Source organism: Pyxicephalus adspersus, chromosome 9 (genome assembly GCF_032062135.1).
Source record: "Pyxicephalus adspersus chromosome 9, UCB_Pads_2.0, whole genome shotgun sequence".
In the NCBI taxonomy this organism is placed as follows: domain Eukaryota; kingdom Metazoa; phylum Chordata; class Amphibia; order Anura; family Pyxicephalidae; genus Pyxicephalus; species Pyxicephalus adspersus.
Genome location: NC_092866.1, coordinates 30,010,946 through 30,027,649, shown reverse-complemented (window position 1 = coordinate 30,027,649; position 16,704 = coordinate 30,010,946). Strand labels below are relative to the sequence as shown.

At 36.4% G+C, this 16,704-nt stretch overlaps 1 protein-coding gene across 3 annotated transcripts in view; it reads right to left on the bottom strand.

Moving 5' to 3' along the window:
- Positions 1-2,626: 2,626 nt before the first annotated feature.
- The window catches only part of PACS1 (phosphofurin acidic cluster sorting protein 1), a 142,780-nt gene continuing 128,702 nt past the window's right edge, over positions 2,627-16,704 (bottom strand). For all 3 annotated transcript variants that reach the window (XM_072423063.1, XM_072423064.1, XM_072423065.1), the window contains 2 exons: positions 9,683-9,802; positions 2,627-4,699 (listed from right to left, as the gene is read on the bottom strand). In XM_072423063.1, coding sequence (XP_072279164.1) covers positions 4,584-4,699; positions 9,683-9,802 — 236 coding nt within the window. In that variant the 3' untranslated portion in view covers positions 2,627-4,583. The remainder of the gene's footprint in view (positions 4,700-9,682; positions 9,803-16,704) is intronic.

Below are 16,704 nucleotides of genomic sequence, written 5' to 3'. Positions count from 1 at the left end.
CGCGGTCCTCTCATTATTGAAGCACCCATTATTAGGAACTACACTTACCATGCTGCGAAAATATTTCCACTTTCAAAAGGTTCAGACATACCCATATTTAACTTCCATTCTAACACACCCAAACTTTCCCTCCGGGAAGTCAGATCACGTTTTCCGTACCTGGCTGCAACAGGGTGTTTTCAGAGCGCAACATTTTATTCAAGGGGGAAATTGGACACTGGGTATGGACCTACAGTCCAGATCGGATGTGCCTGCACTAGGTGGTTGGATACAGTTAACATATTTTCTCAGATCCCTTCCTCATCCAAATAATTTTTAGTAAAATGTCTCTCATTGGGCCCTCTGAATGGCACACTTTCATATGCGTACCAGGTACTATTATCAGCACACACACCAGACAAATTACATTTTATAGATAAGTGGGAAACAGATCTTGGGACTACATTTACTAAATCATGAGACTTTCTGCTCCATTTTAGTCACAAAGCGTCTGTCTATAACAAATATCAAAAAACTAATTATAAGTTGCTAACTAGGTAGTACAGAACACCAGCAAAACTAGTAAAGATTGTTCCTCAGGCAAATTGCGATTGAGTCAAATTGCTGGAGATGTAAATCTGCTCCATGTATATTGGTGTATATCCTTTGGGAATGCCCGGGTTTCTTTCCTGGCATAGTGTTGCAGATTTGATCTACAAATAGGTCAATATGGTGAAGCCTGCTGTCACCTGAAAATGTTATGTTGCCACCATGATTTATTTTTTCTGGTCTTTTTTCTTTATTTTGGTCATATACCATTAACAATATCATAGTGTTCGATCTTTGATTTTTGTATGATTGTTCCCACGTTTGTATGTATACTGCTGGTTTATTTTTTTATATTAAAAATAATGCCATGTGTTACCAGTTGTCCATTTCTAGTACACTGGAAAGAGTGATAGAAGAAAAAGCAGCTTGACTTTCATTTAAGGAAGAGGTCTCCAAATTCCTACCTGTACCTAAATGTACCTAAACTTTGAGACCATAAATAAAAATTAATCAAATATATTGCTATGGAGGTAGTTATGACATAAATTAGTCATTAAACGTCTTGTAACCCGACGCGTTTCGGCTTCCCCAATGGTATAGGTATGGTATATGGTAGACGCAGTTTATAACTAAATATAAAGGAGAAATTACACAATAGTATAGTACAATATGAGAAGCACAGTAAGAAAAATGTTGAGGTAAAAATCAATTGTATATGGTATAACTATATATATATTTATATATATATATATATATATATGTATTAATTTGCAGACATGAGTTGATGTGTAGTCAATTTATGGATTTAAATAATTAATGTGATAACACTGTACTGTACTGTAGTTGTGGTTGCATTCCGTTAATGATTCGGGGGTATAAATTTAGTGGAATAAATGTGGTGAGCAAAGAGCAACGTGAGCGGTTAAATCAGGATATCAAAGAAATGGGAAGGAGATACCAGGGGTGAAAGAATGTTACCATGATTGAAGTGTTGCAGTGAGAAACTGGATAAAAAACATAAGAAGAAACCTCAAAAGAGCTTTTGAAGGACAGAGAAAACTGCAACATGTGAATGTATAGAAACTCATTTTTTAATATTGTTTTTTTCTATTTTTTAATTTTTACTGGTTCTATTTTGGATGTTTGCCTTGGAAATAATTTATAGCAGATATTCATAAAATTTGAAAGAAATAGGTCATGTAAATGAAGATTGGATAACTTCTTACTAATGATCTGAGCATTTTATTCTAGTTTTCTTCCTTGTGTTTTGTTGGAAAACAATATGTGATGGGGAAAAATTTTTTATTTTTGAATTCAGTGACCCAAAATCAAAAGAAACAGTTGACATATTAAAGACAATTTCCAAGTCATTAAATTGTGCAAGCCTGTGTTATCAGTTTTATTATTTGCAATTACAACAAGCACATTACGTATAGTTTAGTGCTGAGAGTGTGCCACTTTAGGTTTCTACACATGAAATGAATGATTGCTGCAACCCTCTTTCCTCAGTAGACCACTGTCCAAGGTATACAAGCGCTTCTGTTTTTAATGCAAAATCCTGATGACATTTGACGTTTTGGCTTGAAATAGGCACATTTAGTGCAAATTCGTCCACAGGACCTGCTTAACACTAGCTAAAATTGTAGAATTGTCTAGTTTATCTTCATGTGGCATCTGCTTACAACCATAGGCCCTTTTTTAAACACTGTTTCACTTTTACAATTTTTAGATCCGGGAGGTCATTATTGCAGAACAGGACTGGCAATGCCTCCTCTGCAATAAGCATCGTTACATGCCTCATTTCTCTTGCTCCAGTCAAAATTCACTGAACTGGACAAGATAGCACTCCTTACCAACTAAACACCCAAGGCACATCTCATGTCTGGTCCAACAGAAGAAAAAACTGTAGAATCCTAAAAGGATAAGTATAATAAGAAAAGGTAGAGTAAAAAGTATTCAGCAGAACAAAATATGTCCAGTCTCCTAGGATACCAGCTAAAAATGGTACCACATCTATTTTGCTAAAACCTGCTGTTTTCCTTATTGTTTGTAGAACTTCAACAAAAAACTTGCTCACAAATTATTTAAAACAGACAGCTTTATAAATCACAAACTTTAATGAAAATAATATTAAAAACAATACAAAGCTGGCAAGCAAAATATATAAATTTGTGCAACACCAGAAAATTTGACAGAAGGGCAAAGGACAAAAAAAGTATGGGAAGACTAAAAAGGGCAAATCTGTCTGAATCCCATTAGGTGCTCAAGAACATTGTGCTTTGAAAGCAGTATATTTAACAGACATTAGGACATTTAAAAGAAGCTACATGTAAAATGCAAAAGGACATTGTTTAAATACATTACTATAGAGTGTACAGTGATATATATGGCTTGAAAGCCTAGAAATAGGAGTGTCTGCTCAACCTATTTCAGTAAGACTTCACACAATTTTTTACCTGGTGATATTACTAGACTATGTTTTAATAAGTATAAATAAATGTACATGTAACAATTTATTAAATGTATACGATGGATCATTTTAGATATTTGCATGTAACAGTGCCTTAGCTTGTTTTATTTTTTAGTCTGAAAGTAACAGATGTTCTCTACAAATCCAAATGGATGTAACATGTTTTTTGATACCTTTACTTAAGGAATGTAACACATTTTTTTTTACAATATAGATCTAGCAATAAGCAACACACAAGCATTAATCTACAACAGTTTGGACCGTCAATTAACAATTGTATTGGCTTTATACTAGCTTGTGTTCTCCAGTGTGCTTCTAATGCAACACAAGCACATATCTCACATTATAGGCCTAATTTGTTTAGCTCAAGCATAGTACTAAATAATTTTGGCAGCACAGAACAAACATTTTTCACAAAACTGTAAATCTGAAATATGATAATATACCTGTAAATGAAGTACATCACTATGTTTAAAAAAGTTTTATATATATGTATATATCTCACACATTTGTTCCCCGACGTTATAAAGTTGCAAAGGTTAATTTTCAAGACTTTGACCTTATGCTTTTTGTAGTCATCTTGGCACTATATTAGCTTTAGTTGTGCTTCCCAAATAAATGTTACAATGTTAAATACAATCATACATTACACACGTTTATAGATCACTCTGGCACAAGATGTTATGTGGTAAATGGCAGGTGAATGTAGATGTGTAACAGACTGCACAGTACCAGTACAGAAGATTACAGATACAGAGACTTTTCTTTTTGATTAATAACAATACAAACAACAATGATATGCAGTACAATATGAATTATAACTAATCAGGGATAGTGTATCAATTGAAATGTCACATCGAAATTATACATTTTCTCAGAAGGAGGAACATGAGCTTTAAAAGAACCTTACTGTATATCAAAAAATTAAATCACCCCAATTAGATATTAAATCCATAATTTATTAAATATTTCAAATTATTTCCAAAAAACAAATATTGTATACATAATTGTCTGATCCTTTCTTATTATTTATGAATTTCACAGAATCAGAAAATTGAGGCAGGATATCCTAAAATGTATAAACAATGCTTAAAAACAAACAAGCCCCTGTTTTTAAGCATTGGGTATACATTTTGGAAGATCATGTCCCAGACTCAGTTTTCCAGAGCAGCAGATTCCAAAATGAAAAAGGAGAAGACAATCATGAATACAATACTTGTTTAATGAAAATTAATAGAAATATTTAATTAAAATAGTTTTTTAATAATATGTAATTGGGGTATGATTACATTGATATACAGTAGGGTTGTTTTAAAGGCCATTTTCTCCTTCTGAAAATAATTATAGGCAGTAACTAGAAGGGGCTAAAAACCAATTTATGTCACAAAGCTATTGCCTGATTTGCAGTTGTTACTACACATCATTCTTTAGACTATGTCATTAAGCGAAACACCTTTGTCTTGGAACAATGGATTATGAAAGTGGTATACCCAACCAACTATTGACTAATAATACAGTTTCACAGTTAATAGGGGTAACTGGTTTATGTTTAAAAGTCAACACTGCAAGAGTATGCCAATTTACACTATGGTTTTACAGCTGAGCTAAAAATACCAACAGGAAAATACTTGACATGAGTTGGCCATTGAGACGCCACTTGGAAAAACTTCACATCCCCAAAGAGACGACCATCAACCGTCACTAAAAAAAAAGTAAAATCTTTTTTAAAAAACGTGATATTGATGTGCTGACAAAGATACAAATATGCTTGCTTAAGGCATTAAAACATAGGTGTCTGGCATTGGAGCAAAGAAAAGACAAAATATAAATGCTAAGAATGTACTGTAGATAGACATGTCAAAACAAACAAACAAACAAACGGGGGGTCCTGGAGAAGCAATCTATTGCGTAGAAAACTATATAGTATTGAATATAAAATGGAAAATAAACATGCAAAAAGGTTATAACAACACAATACCAATTAGTTTTTTAAAACATAGAAGGCGAAACAATAGGTCTCCAACTGTTGCATTAGATGTCCTATCCTGACATGGCTGATATAATTCCCTTTTTACAGCCAATAGCTGCAACTTAAAGTTCTACAACGCATGTAGACCTTTTGGTTGTTAATCACTATCATGATGTAAGCAATTTTATTTTGGATACACGGAGACCTCACCTTCCTTCATGTTCTTCTTCCACTGCGTTAGCATTTTCAGAAGGGGTAAGCAGTAGTGTACATGCACAGCTGATGGACGCAGCTTCAACCGTGCCCCCTCTACCCTCCAGCAGCTATAATAAGTTTTCACTGCGGCTCCAGTGAGGAACAAGTCCACAGCATACAGCCAGGTGGGGCTAAATCCACAATCACTACTGGGATCAGGAGAAAAAAAAACTCTTTGCAGAGCAGCCACCCCTCCTACAAAATGACGCCAGAAGAAGCCAGGCCTCCCTCTCCTTTGGTCTCAAAAGCTGCAGGTGAGACTAGCAAGGGGGGCCTCTCTTCTTCTTGATGGAAGATTGATACTCTAGCCCAGCAGTAGCCACTAGCATGCATCTCTCTGGCATCATGACCCCAGCTTCTCTGTGCCCTGACTACAGTGAATTTCTACCTACTGGTCACTTTGGCAGTGTGGGTGTCCTTGCCTATCGATCCCCTACCAGCAGCGATAATGCTGAAGATAATGCGCTACTTTGTGGCCGTCCTTCAATGTGAGTTACATAAAACCTTCTCTAATATTACGAAAGAACTAAAACAAGATATCTATTCAACCTGGCAAGTGGCTGTGGCTGGATACTATAGAGCATAGATTTGCCAACATTATTCACCGAGGTAATCAAAATTCCACATGTGTTTGGTTTGGTTGGACGATTCGAACAACCGCTACAACTTCCATATTGGGGTCTTACCCAAATCTATCAAAGACATGAATGGGTTGACATGCCTTGTCCTACACAGGCAGCAAGGATCTGAAAATCTCTTCTCACCAATGACTTTGGGATGTAATACACCCTAAATTTTGTACCTAACTTTGTGCCTTGATCTGCTCAGGTATTCAGTTTTGGATTTTCCTATGTATTTATGCTAATGTTAGTTGCTAACGTTTTTACTATTTTCACAATGGTACTTTTTCTATGATACTTTGTTGGTTTTATTCCTGTTATATTTCACCTAAGGGTAGAGAAGGATATCCAGGCCCTCACTGGATTCTCTAAATCTGGAATCTGGTTACCTCTGAACCGAGTCTCCCCCCTCATTCCTTGTATTGTGTTTGGTTGCCGAAGTGTGACCCTCCAGGTCACCTGAGTTCTTGCATTTGGATATTCTATTTACACCTACATATGGGTGGTCGCAAATTAAAACTAGGTCCTGACTGGGACCATGCTTGTTGTGTTTTGTTGGTTACCTTGTTGCCCCCCCGCCCCTTCCTTTAGAAACCAATGTTTTTGGTACAAATTATTTAATTGCACCAGAAGATCCAGTTTATTAGTAGATTCAATGTCTCTCAGTCCGCAACCAATCCACAACCAATCCTATGATGGCACCTTGCTTAGCTTGTGCAAACCATAATGTTCAATGTTTTCATTCCCCTATTAGGAGAACCAAGGCTTTTCAATTTTATCACTCCAATAAAGCTGATGATGTGGCTATCAAGGAAAATCATTTCTCTACAACTTAAGCTCACATTGGAATTACTCCTTTATTTACCTAGCTAATGCTTCAGAAAGGTGTAGCCCTTTGTTTCTCTAAGCACATCTTGTTCACCCCACACAATACTTTCAAGGATCCTGATGGGCGCGATCTCCTGGTTATTGGTACACTTAACGGGGTTTTACCTCCTTCCTGGTTTATTATATACCAAACTCTGGTCAAACTGCTTTTCTTTTTTTTTTGTTCATAACCTGTTTGCTTTTCTGATCCAAAAAGCAGAAGGCCACTTTTTATTGTTGAGAGATAGTGGTTACACTACATCAGTGTGATTTTATTGATACGTAGAGAGAAGTACATCCCTCTTTTGAGATTTTGGTGGAAATAAGCAATATTCTCTAATTACTACATGTTCATTTCCTCCCAAATGGTTCCCCAGCTCCTGTCGGCTTGCATTTTAACTACACTGTGGTCTGATAATGATCCCCTGGCTCCTTCTGTTTGAATACTTAGGTTACTGCCCCCCACTGATGACCTGGAGACTAAACGATAGCTTATTAGGTGATATACTCACCTGTGTTGAAAAAGAAAATGTATTTTCTTTTCCCTGCCACACGGATATGTCTCCCTTTAAAAAATTAGAAAGCACATAAAGCCACCAAAAGGGGTAATCGGTTTAGAGCTCAACTAGATACTCCTAGAACAAAACGTATAACCTATGTTTGAACACAAAGGCTGAAAAATCTCTCAGATGGTCTCACATCGATTCTTCACTTGGGGAGACAACCGTGCTCGGTACTGGTCTACAAGTAAAATCCCAGTACTATGCTCCATGCCGTCCCTTAAAAAAGACTACCAGACAGTAAATTTTCTCAAAACCCTATTATCCATCTTGCAGGCCTTCAAATAGATCTGTAGCAAACTCTATGCTGAGCCTTGGGAACCCCATTAACTATGGTGGCTTTTCTTCACTCTAGTGGCATGCCCAATCTCTAAGAACATCATAAACATCTACTAGAGAAACGACTCACCAATAAAGAAACTGTCAGAAATCAAAAATCTAAAGTTGGGGAAATCTCCAAGGCCGGATTGGTTTTCCAACCAATATTATAAGAAACGTGCTCAATTGTTGACCCTACACCTAGCTGACCTTTTTAACTAGGAGGGAGGGGCACACGTTACCTCCAGACTTCGCTTTCATTAGCATGCTGCCCAAACTTGATAAGGATCATACTGATGTAGCTATTGTCCAATCTCCTTATTAAATTGTTATCTAAAAGGAATGATCAAAATTTTGGCTGAATGCTCAAAATTGTTCCTAGGCACGTACATACATCCAGATCAAGTGGGTTTTGTAAGATATAGGCTGGCTTTGGACCAAACCAGGAGATCCATAAATTTGATTTCTGCAGCCCTGTCTAAATGGGATCAAGATAACAAGTGGTCTACAATGCTCTCATCTGTTTACCTTCCAAAATGTGTTTGATAGCTAATCTTGGCAGTATTAAACTTCTTTACAAAGACATATGGGATTTTGTCCCCACTTTATAAATGTATTATCATCTCTCTGAAGCTCTCCCCTAACAAAGATCTCACTTAAAGAGTATAAATCACAAGATGTCACTATTAGTAGAGTCACTTGTCAGGGATGTCCACCTCTTTCCCGTTATTTGCCCTGGCCATTAAACCATTGACTCGTCTAAATCAGGAGAATGTGAACATAAAAAAGCAACGTTTATGCTCCTAGTTTACGGTTACAATTTGTAAAACTTGCTCACAACGTTACCCAATTTACTCCAAATATTTAATTCTTTCACAAACAACACAGGCTTGCGTATAAATATGCTCTAAACATTAATCTCCATTTGGATTTGGTCTCTTTTTCACAGCAAGACTGTAAATAGACTGCCAATCTTATGCCCTTCATTATCTCTCTCCTGCATAATATGACATAGAAGCAGAGGCAAATCATTTCTAGGTTGCTCTATCCTGCCACTGTCGCCACTATAGTATAATCCAAGAGTTTGCCCCTGGGATAGTGCCCAATATTTTTGTATAGTGGAGGAACAGAGGTTTTTTCAGAAAACGTGACTTTGTAGATTCCAGGGGTTTACTTACCTTTTCACAATTTTCCGAGTGGGATGGCTTACCTGGCACTGAATAGTTTCAATATCTTCAAATACCTTTGAGTACTTTCTAAAATGCATGAGGGGTCTTCAATGTACAAAGCCACCCCTTTCGAATCCGCCTGTAAGTCAATCACTACAACAAAAGGGCTAATATCCTTAATTTACATAGTGCTAAGATCTCTGAAAAACAAACTTCCCTGCATGAAACTCTGGAAGACTGAACTGAACCTCCTCCATGACTTCAAGGAAGGGCTAGTCATGGTTGTTCAACTTTCCAAAATTTCAATACTTCCTTAAGGATTAGTCTACACTGATGTTTTCCCCAGCTTTTAACATGAGGCTTTAAAAGCTCATGTTTGAAATTCCTATGCATTCCAATAGGCTCATCTACACCAGGATGTTTCCTTGAGGCACGTTTTTGAGCGTTATCTATAACGCTCCTATCAACATTTAAAAAAAAAAAAAACGCGTTAAAAAAGGTTAGCACAGGAAAACGAAGAAAAATTCGGGTAAACATGACCATTGGGGGATTTCAATGTGGGCATTTTCCTGCGTTTTTTTGGTGTTTTCCAGTGTTTAAAGGTGCTTGAAACATAAACACGGGAAAACGTGGCATAGACGTTTTCAAGCTTTCAAGGCAAGCACACCATGTCAGGGCCCACGTAAGGTTACATTTGCACGGGTGCACTCGGCATCAACAGTTTTGTAGAAGCTGATTTTTTGTTTAGCATATATGTGTTTCTAATTCTTACTGCCATGGATGTGTCCAAATCTTTTTGCAATGGTTTCAAGATATGGAAAATAATTCTTAAACAGATCTACAAGTACCTGAAAATGATCAATACATACCTCCTGTGATTGTGTTTTAAAAGGTAATTTATAAGCTTTAATCATACATTTAATCACCTCTAAGCATGGTTTGCTGCTGTCGGGCTGAACAAATAAGTCTTGTGATTCCTTCAATAGTTTGAGTTTTGGCATCAGTTTCTTTTTCCTTTGGCTTCTTGCTAAGGAAAATTGTTGGCACTAAAATAGTAAAAAAGAAGAAAGTGAATACTTTCATAATCCAGACCATTACCAGATTATCTTGTTGGCCAAAATCTACTATATATTATGTTATAAAACTGACAAATAGCTTTAGTACTACATAAATGAACTAGATTTTTTAGCTAAAAGACAGCTTTTTAGCTAAAAAGAATCACTAATTTCTTAGATTACTATTTTAAATAAATACATTTACTATAAAATGCTAGGGGCTTCAATTATAGAATAGTGAATCAGACATTACCTCAAACATTTCCTCATTGGAATTTCCCAGGTCCATGTTGTAATGGCAGTAAATAATTCCCACCAGGGAATGTTTGAGGGACTGTTAGATTCCCTGTTTAATAAAGCCCTAGTACAAAGAGACAGTACTATAAATTTACTAACAATATAACATTAAAGTGCTGGTGTGAACAGTGGGTAAAAGTTAAAAAGTAAAGTAAAAGTACAAAACAATGTATTAGCTGCTAATACGATTTTATAAACCACCAAATCAGACCTTCCCTGGTGGAGATAATTACAGGTCCATGTGTTTTCAATAGCAGCAATTCATCCACCAAAGAATGTTTGATGAATGTCCAATTTATAAAAAAAAAGACCCCCAAGAAATTAAACAGTGGTGCTAAAATCAGTAAATCTAGTCATCTTTTTGTATATCTTACTTTACAGTCTTAATCTTGAGAATCTTGCAATCTTGAGAATAGGACTTAAACACCTGCAATGTAGCTAGAGTCATGTTGAGCATTGTACACGTTACCTGAGTCTACCTGCTCAATTTCCATTTAAATAATTTCCCATGATTCAGCCAAGAGTGAATGGGCCTGTATCACATTTTCCCTTTATATAACCACTTTCAATGTTAGAGCACAGGTCTTTCAGGATGTACCGTATTTTTCGGACCATAAGACACACTGGACCATAAAACGCACCAGTTTTTTAGAGAAGGGAAATGAAGAAAAAAAAGATTCTGAAACAAATAGTGTCCTAAAATATTTTATGTGCATTAAAAACCAACATCACAGTCATAAACACATGTAATAAACCCTGTAAAGTAAACAGCAGCATTTAGAACCATTATTAACAAAGTCAGCAAAAGACAAAATTACTGTAAAACACAATAACGAGAGACTTCAGTAATAAAAAAGAATAAAGTTGAAGATTTACGGTAAAGGTTCTGCTCGTTTTATGAGAACCCCAAGAACTCCTCATTGCTAGAGTCAGAATCTAGAAAGCTCAGTTCCTCACAGTGCAGTGACGTCATCACGTGTCCCACGCGGCTCACTGATTGGATGACGAGGGACAGCTTTGGGTCCCAGGAAATCTTTGGAGCTTCTTCTGTGAACTCCGTAGGACGCCATCAAGGTGGACCAAACAGCAAGCCTCGTCCATGTCGGGGCATCCGGTACTGGACCAGGACCCCTTTGGATCATGGAATCTGTAAGTATTAGGGCGCTTTCATTGCCCAAACCCCCTCTCTGCTTACCTACCTATAAACGGCAGGTAAACAAACAGGGGTTAATGCCCCTTTAATTCTGCTTTTATACCAAAAGACATTAACCTCCTGGGCGTTACACTGAGGTCTGGATTTCTGTACCAAAAGCGTTACACTGTTTTTCATGAAATTTTTTTTTTTTACATTTTAGACCTGTAAGTTACAGAAATATGTCCGAACAAGGGTCTAGTAGATATTATGAATATAAAAAATGTTTGAAACACACAATCATGTAAAAAAAAAAATGTACTTTTAATAAAATCCTATCCTATTTTTTTTTTGCATAGAAATTTTTGTTTGTATTGTGGGCTTGTAATTCTTAGGATTAATTCCCGGGTATGATAATTATATTTATTTTATTAAAATCATAAATTATAATATAATACATAAATATAAATAATAATTTAAAACAATAATGAAATAATAGACAACAATGTAATCTAAAAATAAAATTAAAAATGTACGGTACTTTTATTTTTATGTTGTGTGGTGTTTTTGTACTGTAAAAACCATTTAAAAGCAGATTACATTGTAATCTGCCTTTAAATTTCCCTCCCTGACACACCCCCATACATCACCAATCACATCACTGGAAGATGACTCATCCTCAGAGTGATGTGAGGGGGGGGATTTCCCTGCGTGCCTTACACAGAGACACAGGCACAGGCTGGAAGCTGCTCGTATCTATGGAGAGATGCACAGTACAATGCAGGATTTCTGCATTGTACCGCGCTGGAGACAGGAGAAAAGGCAGAGGGAGGACGGGACAGCAGCTGGGAAGGATACATTTTGATACATTTGGACCATAAGACGCAGGGACTTTTTCCCCCCACTTCTGGGGGGAAAAAAGTGCGTCTTATGGTCCGAAAAATACGGTAATTAATGTAGAATATTCATGATAACCTAATAATACTATGTCAATGGTAGGATAAATTAATTGAATATCCTCACAGCAAGGGAACAATTAGACCCTCTATGTGTTTTCACTAAGTATGATTTTAAAATTAATTGGCACAGATATAGCCTTGATGCAATGATTGTAATATGTACAAGGAGGCAGAGATAGCAAATCTGAAACAGCCCGGGAAAGAGAAACACCAGATGCCGTGTGCATCTGGATACCAGTTTGCTTCTGAATCTAAACTGCACAGTCCAGATGTACTGGTTTTAACTGGTCTCCAACAAAAAAATGCATTACATACTTGAAAATGTTGGAAGTTTAATGGAATGTTGGAAGTTTAATGACTCATAGTTTATATACTGCCGAGTGCAGTTGTAAAACATTCTGCAAAAGCCTGGTTGAACAAAAGTATGTTATACTTCAAAGCTTTTTAGGATTTTTTTCATGAAAGGTACTAATTAGCATATTTTTGTTAGTATTGGATGTACTAACGTACTGCTGTAATGCTTCTGTGTTTAGTTAATAATAGCATATCAGAAAAACAGCCAAGAACACTATTCCAATTTTGTTTTAATTATTCAAAACTCAGTACAGGTATAAGTTTAGAGGATTTTTAAAATTAAAATCCTACCTGGGCTAATTGGGTAAGGCAGTCATATCTTTAGGGTCTAACTGAAAAAGGAAAGTATTCTGTTTTTGGGGTTGTAATTTGTTTATTGTCAATTATTTTTTAATGCTGCTGTTTGTCATACATAGCTGCATAGTTGGTTAGGTTGAAAAAGAGACACAAGTCTGTCTGTCAAGTTCAACCACTAGGGAAATAAACATACTAGAAACCTGCAAAAACCTTCCTGATCCTGCAACTACTTATCACTTTTTTCTTGTGAATAATAAAAATAAAATGAATAGGCTGTTTTTTCATTGCTCTAAAGAACGCACAAATCTTAGAAGACTGCGAGAGACTAAGTGGATGTTTGCACTTGATATTGCTTGGTTTAGCTAGTCTAAAACTGTGAAAGCTTGTGGACTTGGCTGCTGGAGATCAGAGTGTAAAGAAAGGATTTTTAATAGGTCTGAAGTTGGCTGGTTGTGGTAGTTTGGATATCAGTTTGTGTTGTTTACAGTTTTTTATAGTTTTTAAATTATAGAATTGATTTCTTGTTATAAATGGACAGCCTGCTAGAATTTCACGGACAAGAAATGGGCATACCTTTTTGATCCCTTGTGCGTTTAACCCATTAATACGCCTCTTGTTAAGGGGGCTAGGATACACAGCAGATCTAGATCTCCATACTAGTACACTGGGTTACAAGTAATCCCCTCCTATGTAGTCGTTTCCCCTTTTCACTTGTGCCTTAACAAACTTGTCCATTCTTGTTTTTTATTTTTGTTTTTCTTCCTCTTTCCTAGATAAACTATATGAACTATTATAGTTACTCTATTCTACTAATGATTATGCTGTAAGCTACAAAAACTGAGCAAACATGGAAGCAAACCTAGAAAACTGAATCCTGAAAAGCTCAAGAAGCTTTAAAACTGCTCTCATAAAATAAGTAAAACGAAGAGCCCATTATCTCAAAACAGAGGTCCAAGAAAGTAGATCTGAATACAGTCACTCTTGAATCCAGAACCCCCTTTCCAAAGACCATCTAGAACCAAGAATAGGAAGTCAAATTTCCCTGCAGCGGTGTTCAGGGAAAAAAAACTAACTGACCTGACCACATCAAGGGAAATGCAATTTTCCTTGGAATACACAAAGGTTTGTCAAGAAAAAAGCAATGTCCTGGTTCAAATGATTGGAGGATACCACCTTGGGGAAGGAAAGTGGCTTGCAAAACCAGTGATTAACCTCTAAAATCAAAAGCCAGCTTGAAAAAATGGCAATGAGGAAAGCTACTATCTTATCAAGTAACACTGCCACAATGCCACCATGGTATATGTTGAAACCATCAATGCATCCCTTTATCCAGCTACAACCTATCTACCTTCCTGTTGAACCAAGATACCATTAAATACAATATTTGACATTGTCCAAAATGGATAGATCTGAAAAAATGTTGCCTGGCGAAGAGATCATTCTTAGGAATCTAAGTGCTGTTGACCTTTAGTCCAGCTGTTGGTTTGTCATGGTGGTGATGCAAACTACATCACTACTGACAATAACTACATCACCTCTGACATTCTAATATGGGCAATCTTTTAAGCCCCCCTCATGGTTATGGAATAACTGCGTCACTTCTTTAGGAACATCTTTGCTGTTGAAGATGAATTCTCATTCCCAGTGAAAGAAAAGTGTTGTCCTTATTGGGTAAAATCTCCTACTGCATAATTCTTGTGTTCAACAGGGAAATCAGACCAAGGGCTTCCATGCAGGTTATTCAAGATGTCCTGTGACGACTGTCACGACTGTGACGTCTGAGTCCACAGTTCATAGACCCAGAGGGTCCAGTTCCAGGTATGCAAACAAGATGTAAGAAAACAGAGAAGACTTTCAGTTTTTCAATTTAATCAATCTGAATCATGTATGGAACCAAGAGTGATCCTGTCATTGATTTCCAGCACTGACAAAGAAGAAGCCTGGAAAAGGATATTGTTGAGGTAGCCAGACACTAAGACAATAAGTCCCTGACCCTAGTGATAGAAAGAACAATTGCCAACACTGTGGTGAACACCTGAAGGTACCAAAGCCAGCAGAAAGAGTGGAACAATGAACGTGTAGAAATGTAGCATGCAAAACACGATTAGTAAAGGTGTATTAAAAAAAGGAAAAATAAGCATCTTGGTGAGAGATGGTTAGCACGTAGTGCAGATACTACTACGCTAAAACTTTAGAAAGTGAACAAAGGTCATAAACAGGTTAGAGTAAAAGCACTGGAAGAGCACTTGATGGGGAACCAAAGCAATGACCTCTTTAGCCAGAAGGTACAAAATGGCCTGATGCATCACAAAACGTACTCCTCTAGAGTAAGAAAAAGTACCCACCAGACTATGAGTCCACTGAGGGACATAGGAATATATTAATATATAAATATTAACTTAGCTAAATATGCTGACACTTTCAGGAGAATTGGAGATTAACAAATAAAAAACTTGTAGGACAACCCAGAATAAATCTTGCTAATAGAGCATGTTTTTTTTTTTAAAAGATTTTTTAAAACCCTTCTTTTCTTTATGGTCTGTTAAGAGAAACAGGAATGAAATAACTTCAATATATTCAAATTAATTATAGTCAACACCTAACAAAACATTAACAATCCAAGCAGGAAACTGGGGACTGTTTGCAGCTTAAAAAGCTATCCAAAGGACATTATGGCTGAAGCTGGAATCCGTAGAGACTTTAATATCCACCATATTGTGTAGTAGAGTTTATAGAAGTTTATAGAATTTTTAGGATGGCACCCTTACTTTGACGAACACAAAACAAACACAGTGCAAAATATATCCCAATGGTTAATAAAACTAAGAGGATAAAATTACAACATATGTGGCTTACAGCTAATGTTAAAAAGCCATAAAAGTAAAAATAAAAATATTACAATAAAGGATCAACTTCATCATTTGCAAATGATAAAGAATATAACAATATCCAATACATAGTTGTAGGTCCCATATGTACCACATCCCTGAACACATACAGCTAGATCTAAACAAATATTAAACTTTTGTGGTACAGAAATAAATATACTAGTTCCTTAATAAAACTACACAAAATTATGCATAACATGTGACCCAAATTTTTTTTATAATTATGTTTTTATTTATTTTTTTTCGGAAGAAAAAAATTGACAAGTAGAACATTAACAATATTAAGGTACAGCATACAGGGTAAGCCTAAATAAAATATGTGACAAAGTTTGACATGAACTATTCATAACATTTATCCTACATTGAAACTTGCCAGAAACTGGCAGCAACAGAGGTAGTATGAATATCTATATGAAAATTATCAAAAAATAATTGTATATACAATATGTACTAAACTATGAATTGCAGCCATATTGCACTAACCAATATAGTCCTCCCCCAACCAACTAGGCACTGTCCAGAAGGACAAGCTGCCCTATAGTACTTACTATTGCTGATGATCAGGCATAGATTCAAGAAGAGGATCCATATGCTGCCATCATGATCTACTTTCCACCAAATCAGTGCTGCTTCCAAACAACATAATCCTCTCCCATTGTTAGGCAATCTGCCTTTTATCTCAGGTTTGTCAAATGCAGAGACTTGTGGCGTGTGATGTCACTTCAGGCACGTAAGTCGGCTGGGGAGGTAAACAAACCCACCCCCTAGTTCGATCACATAGGTGCCACAGTTCTCATACAATGAACGCATTAAAGTCCTGCAATGTCACTTCCCATATAGATGGAAGCTGTACAGGTAACAAGAAGCCATCAATGGAACATAGATATCAGTTAAACACAGACAAAGTCAAAAATCATCACCTTGCAATAAATAGAATTATGTTACCCATGGTAATGGTATGCATGA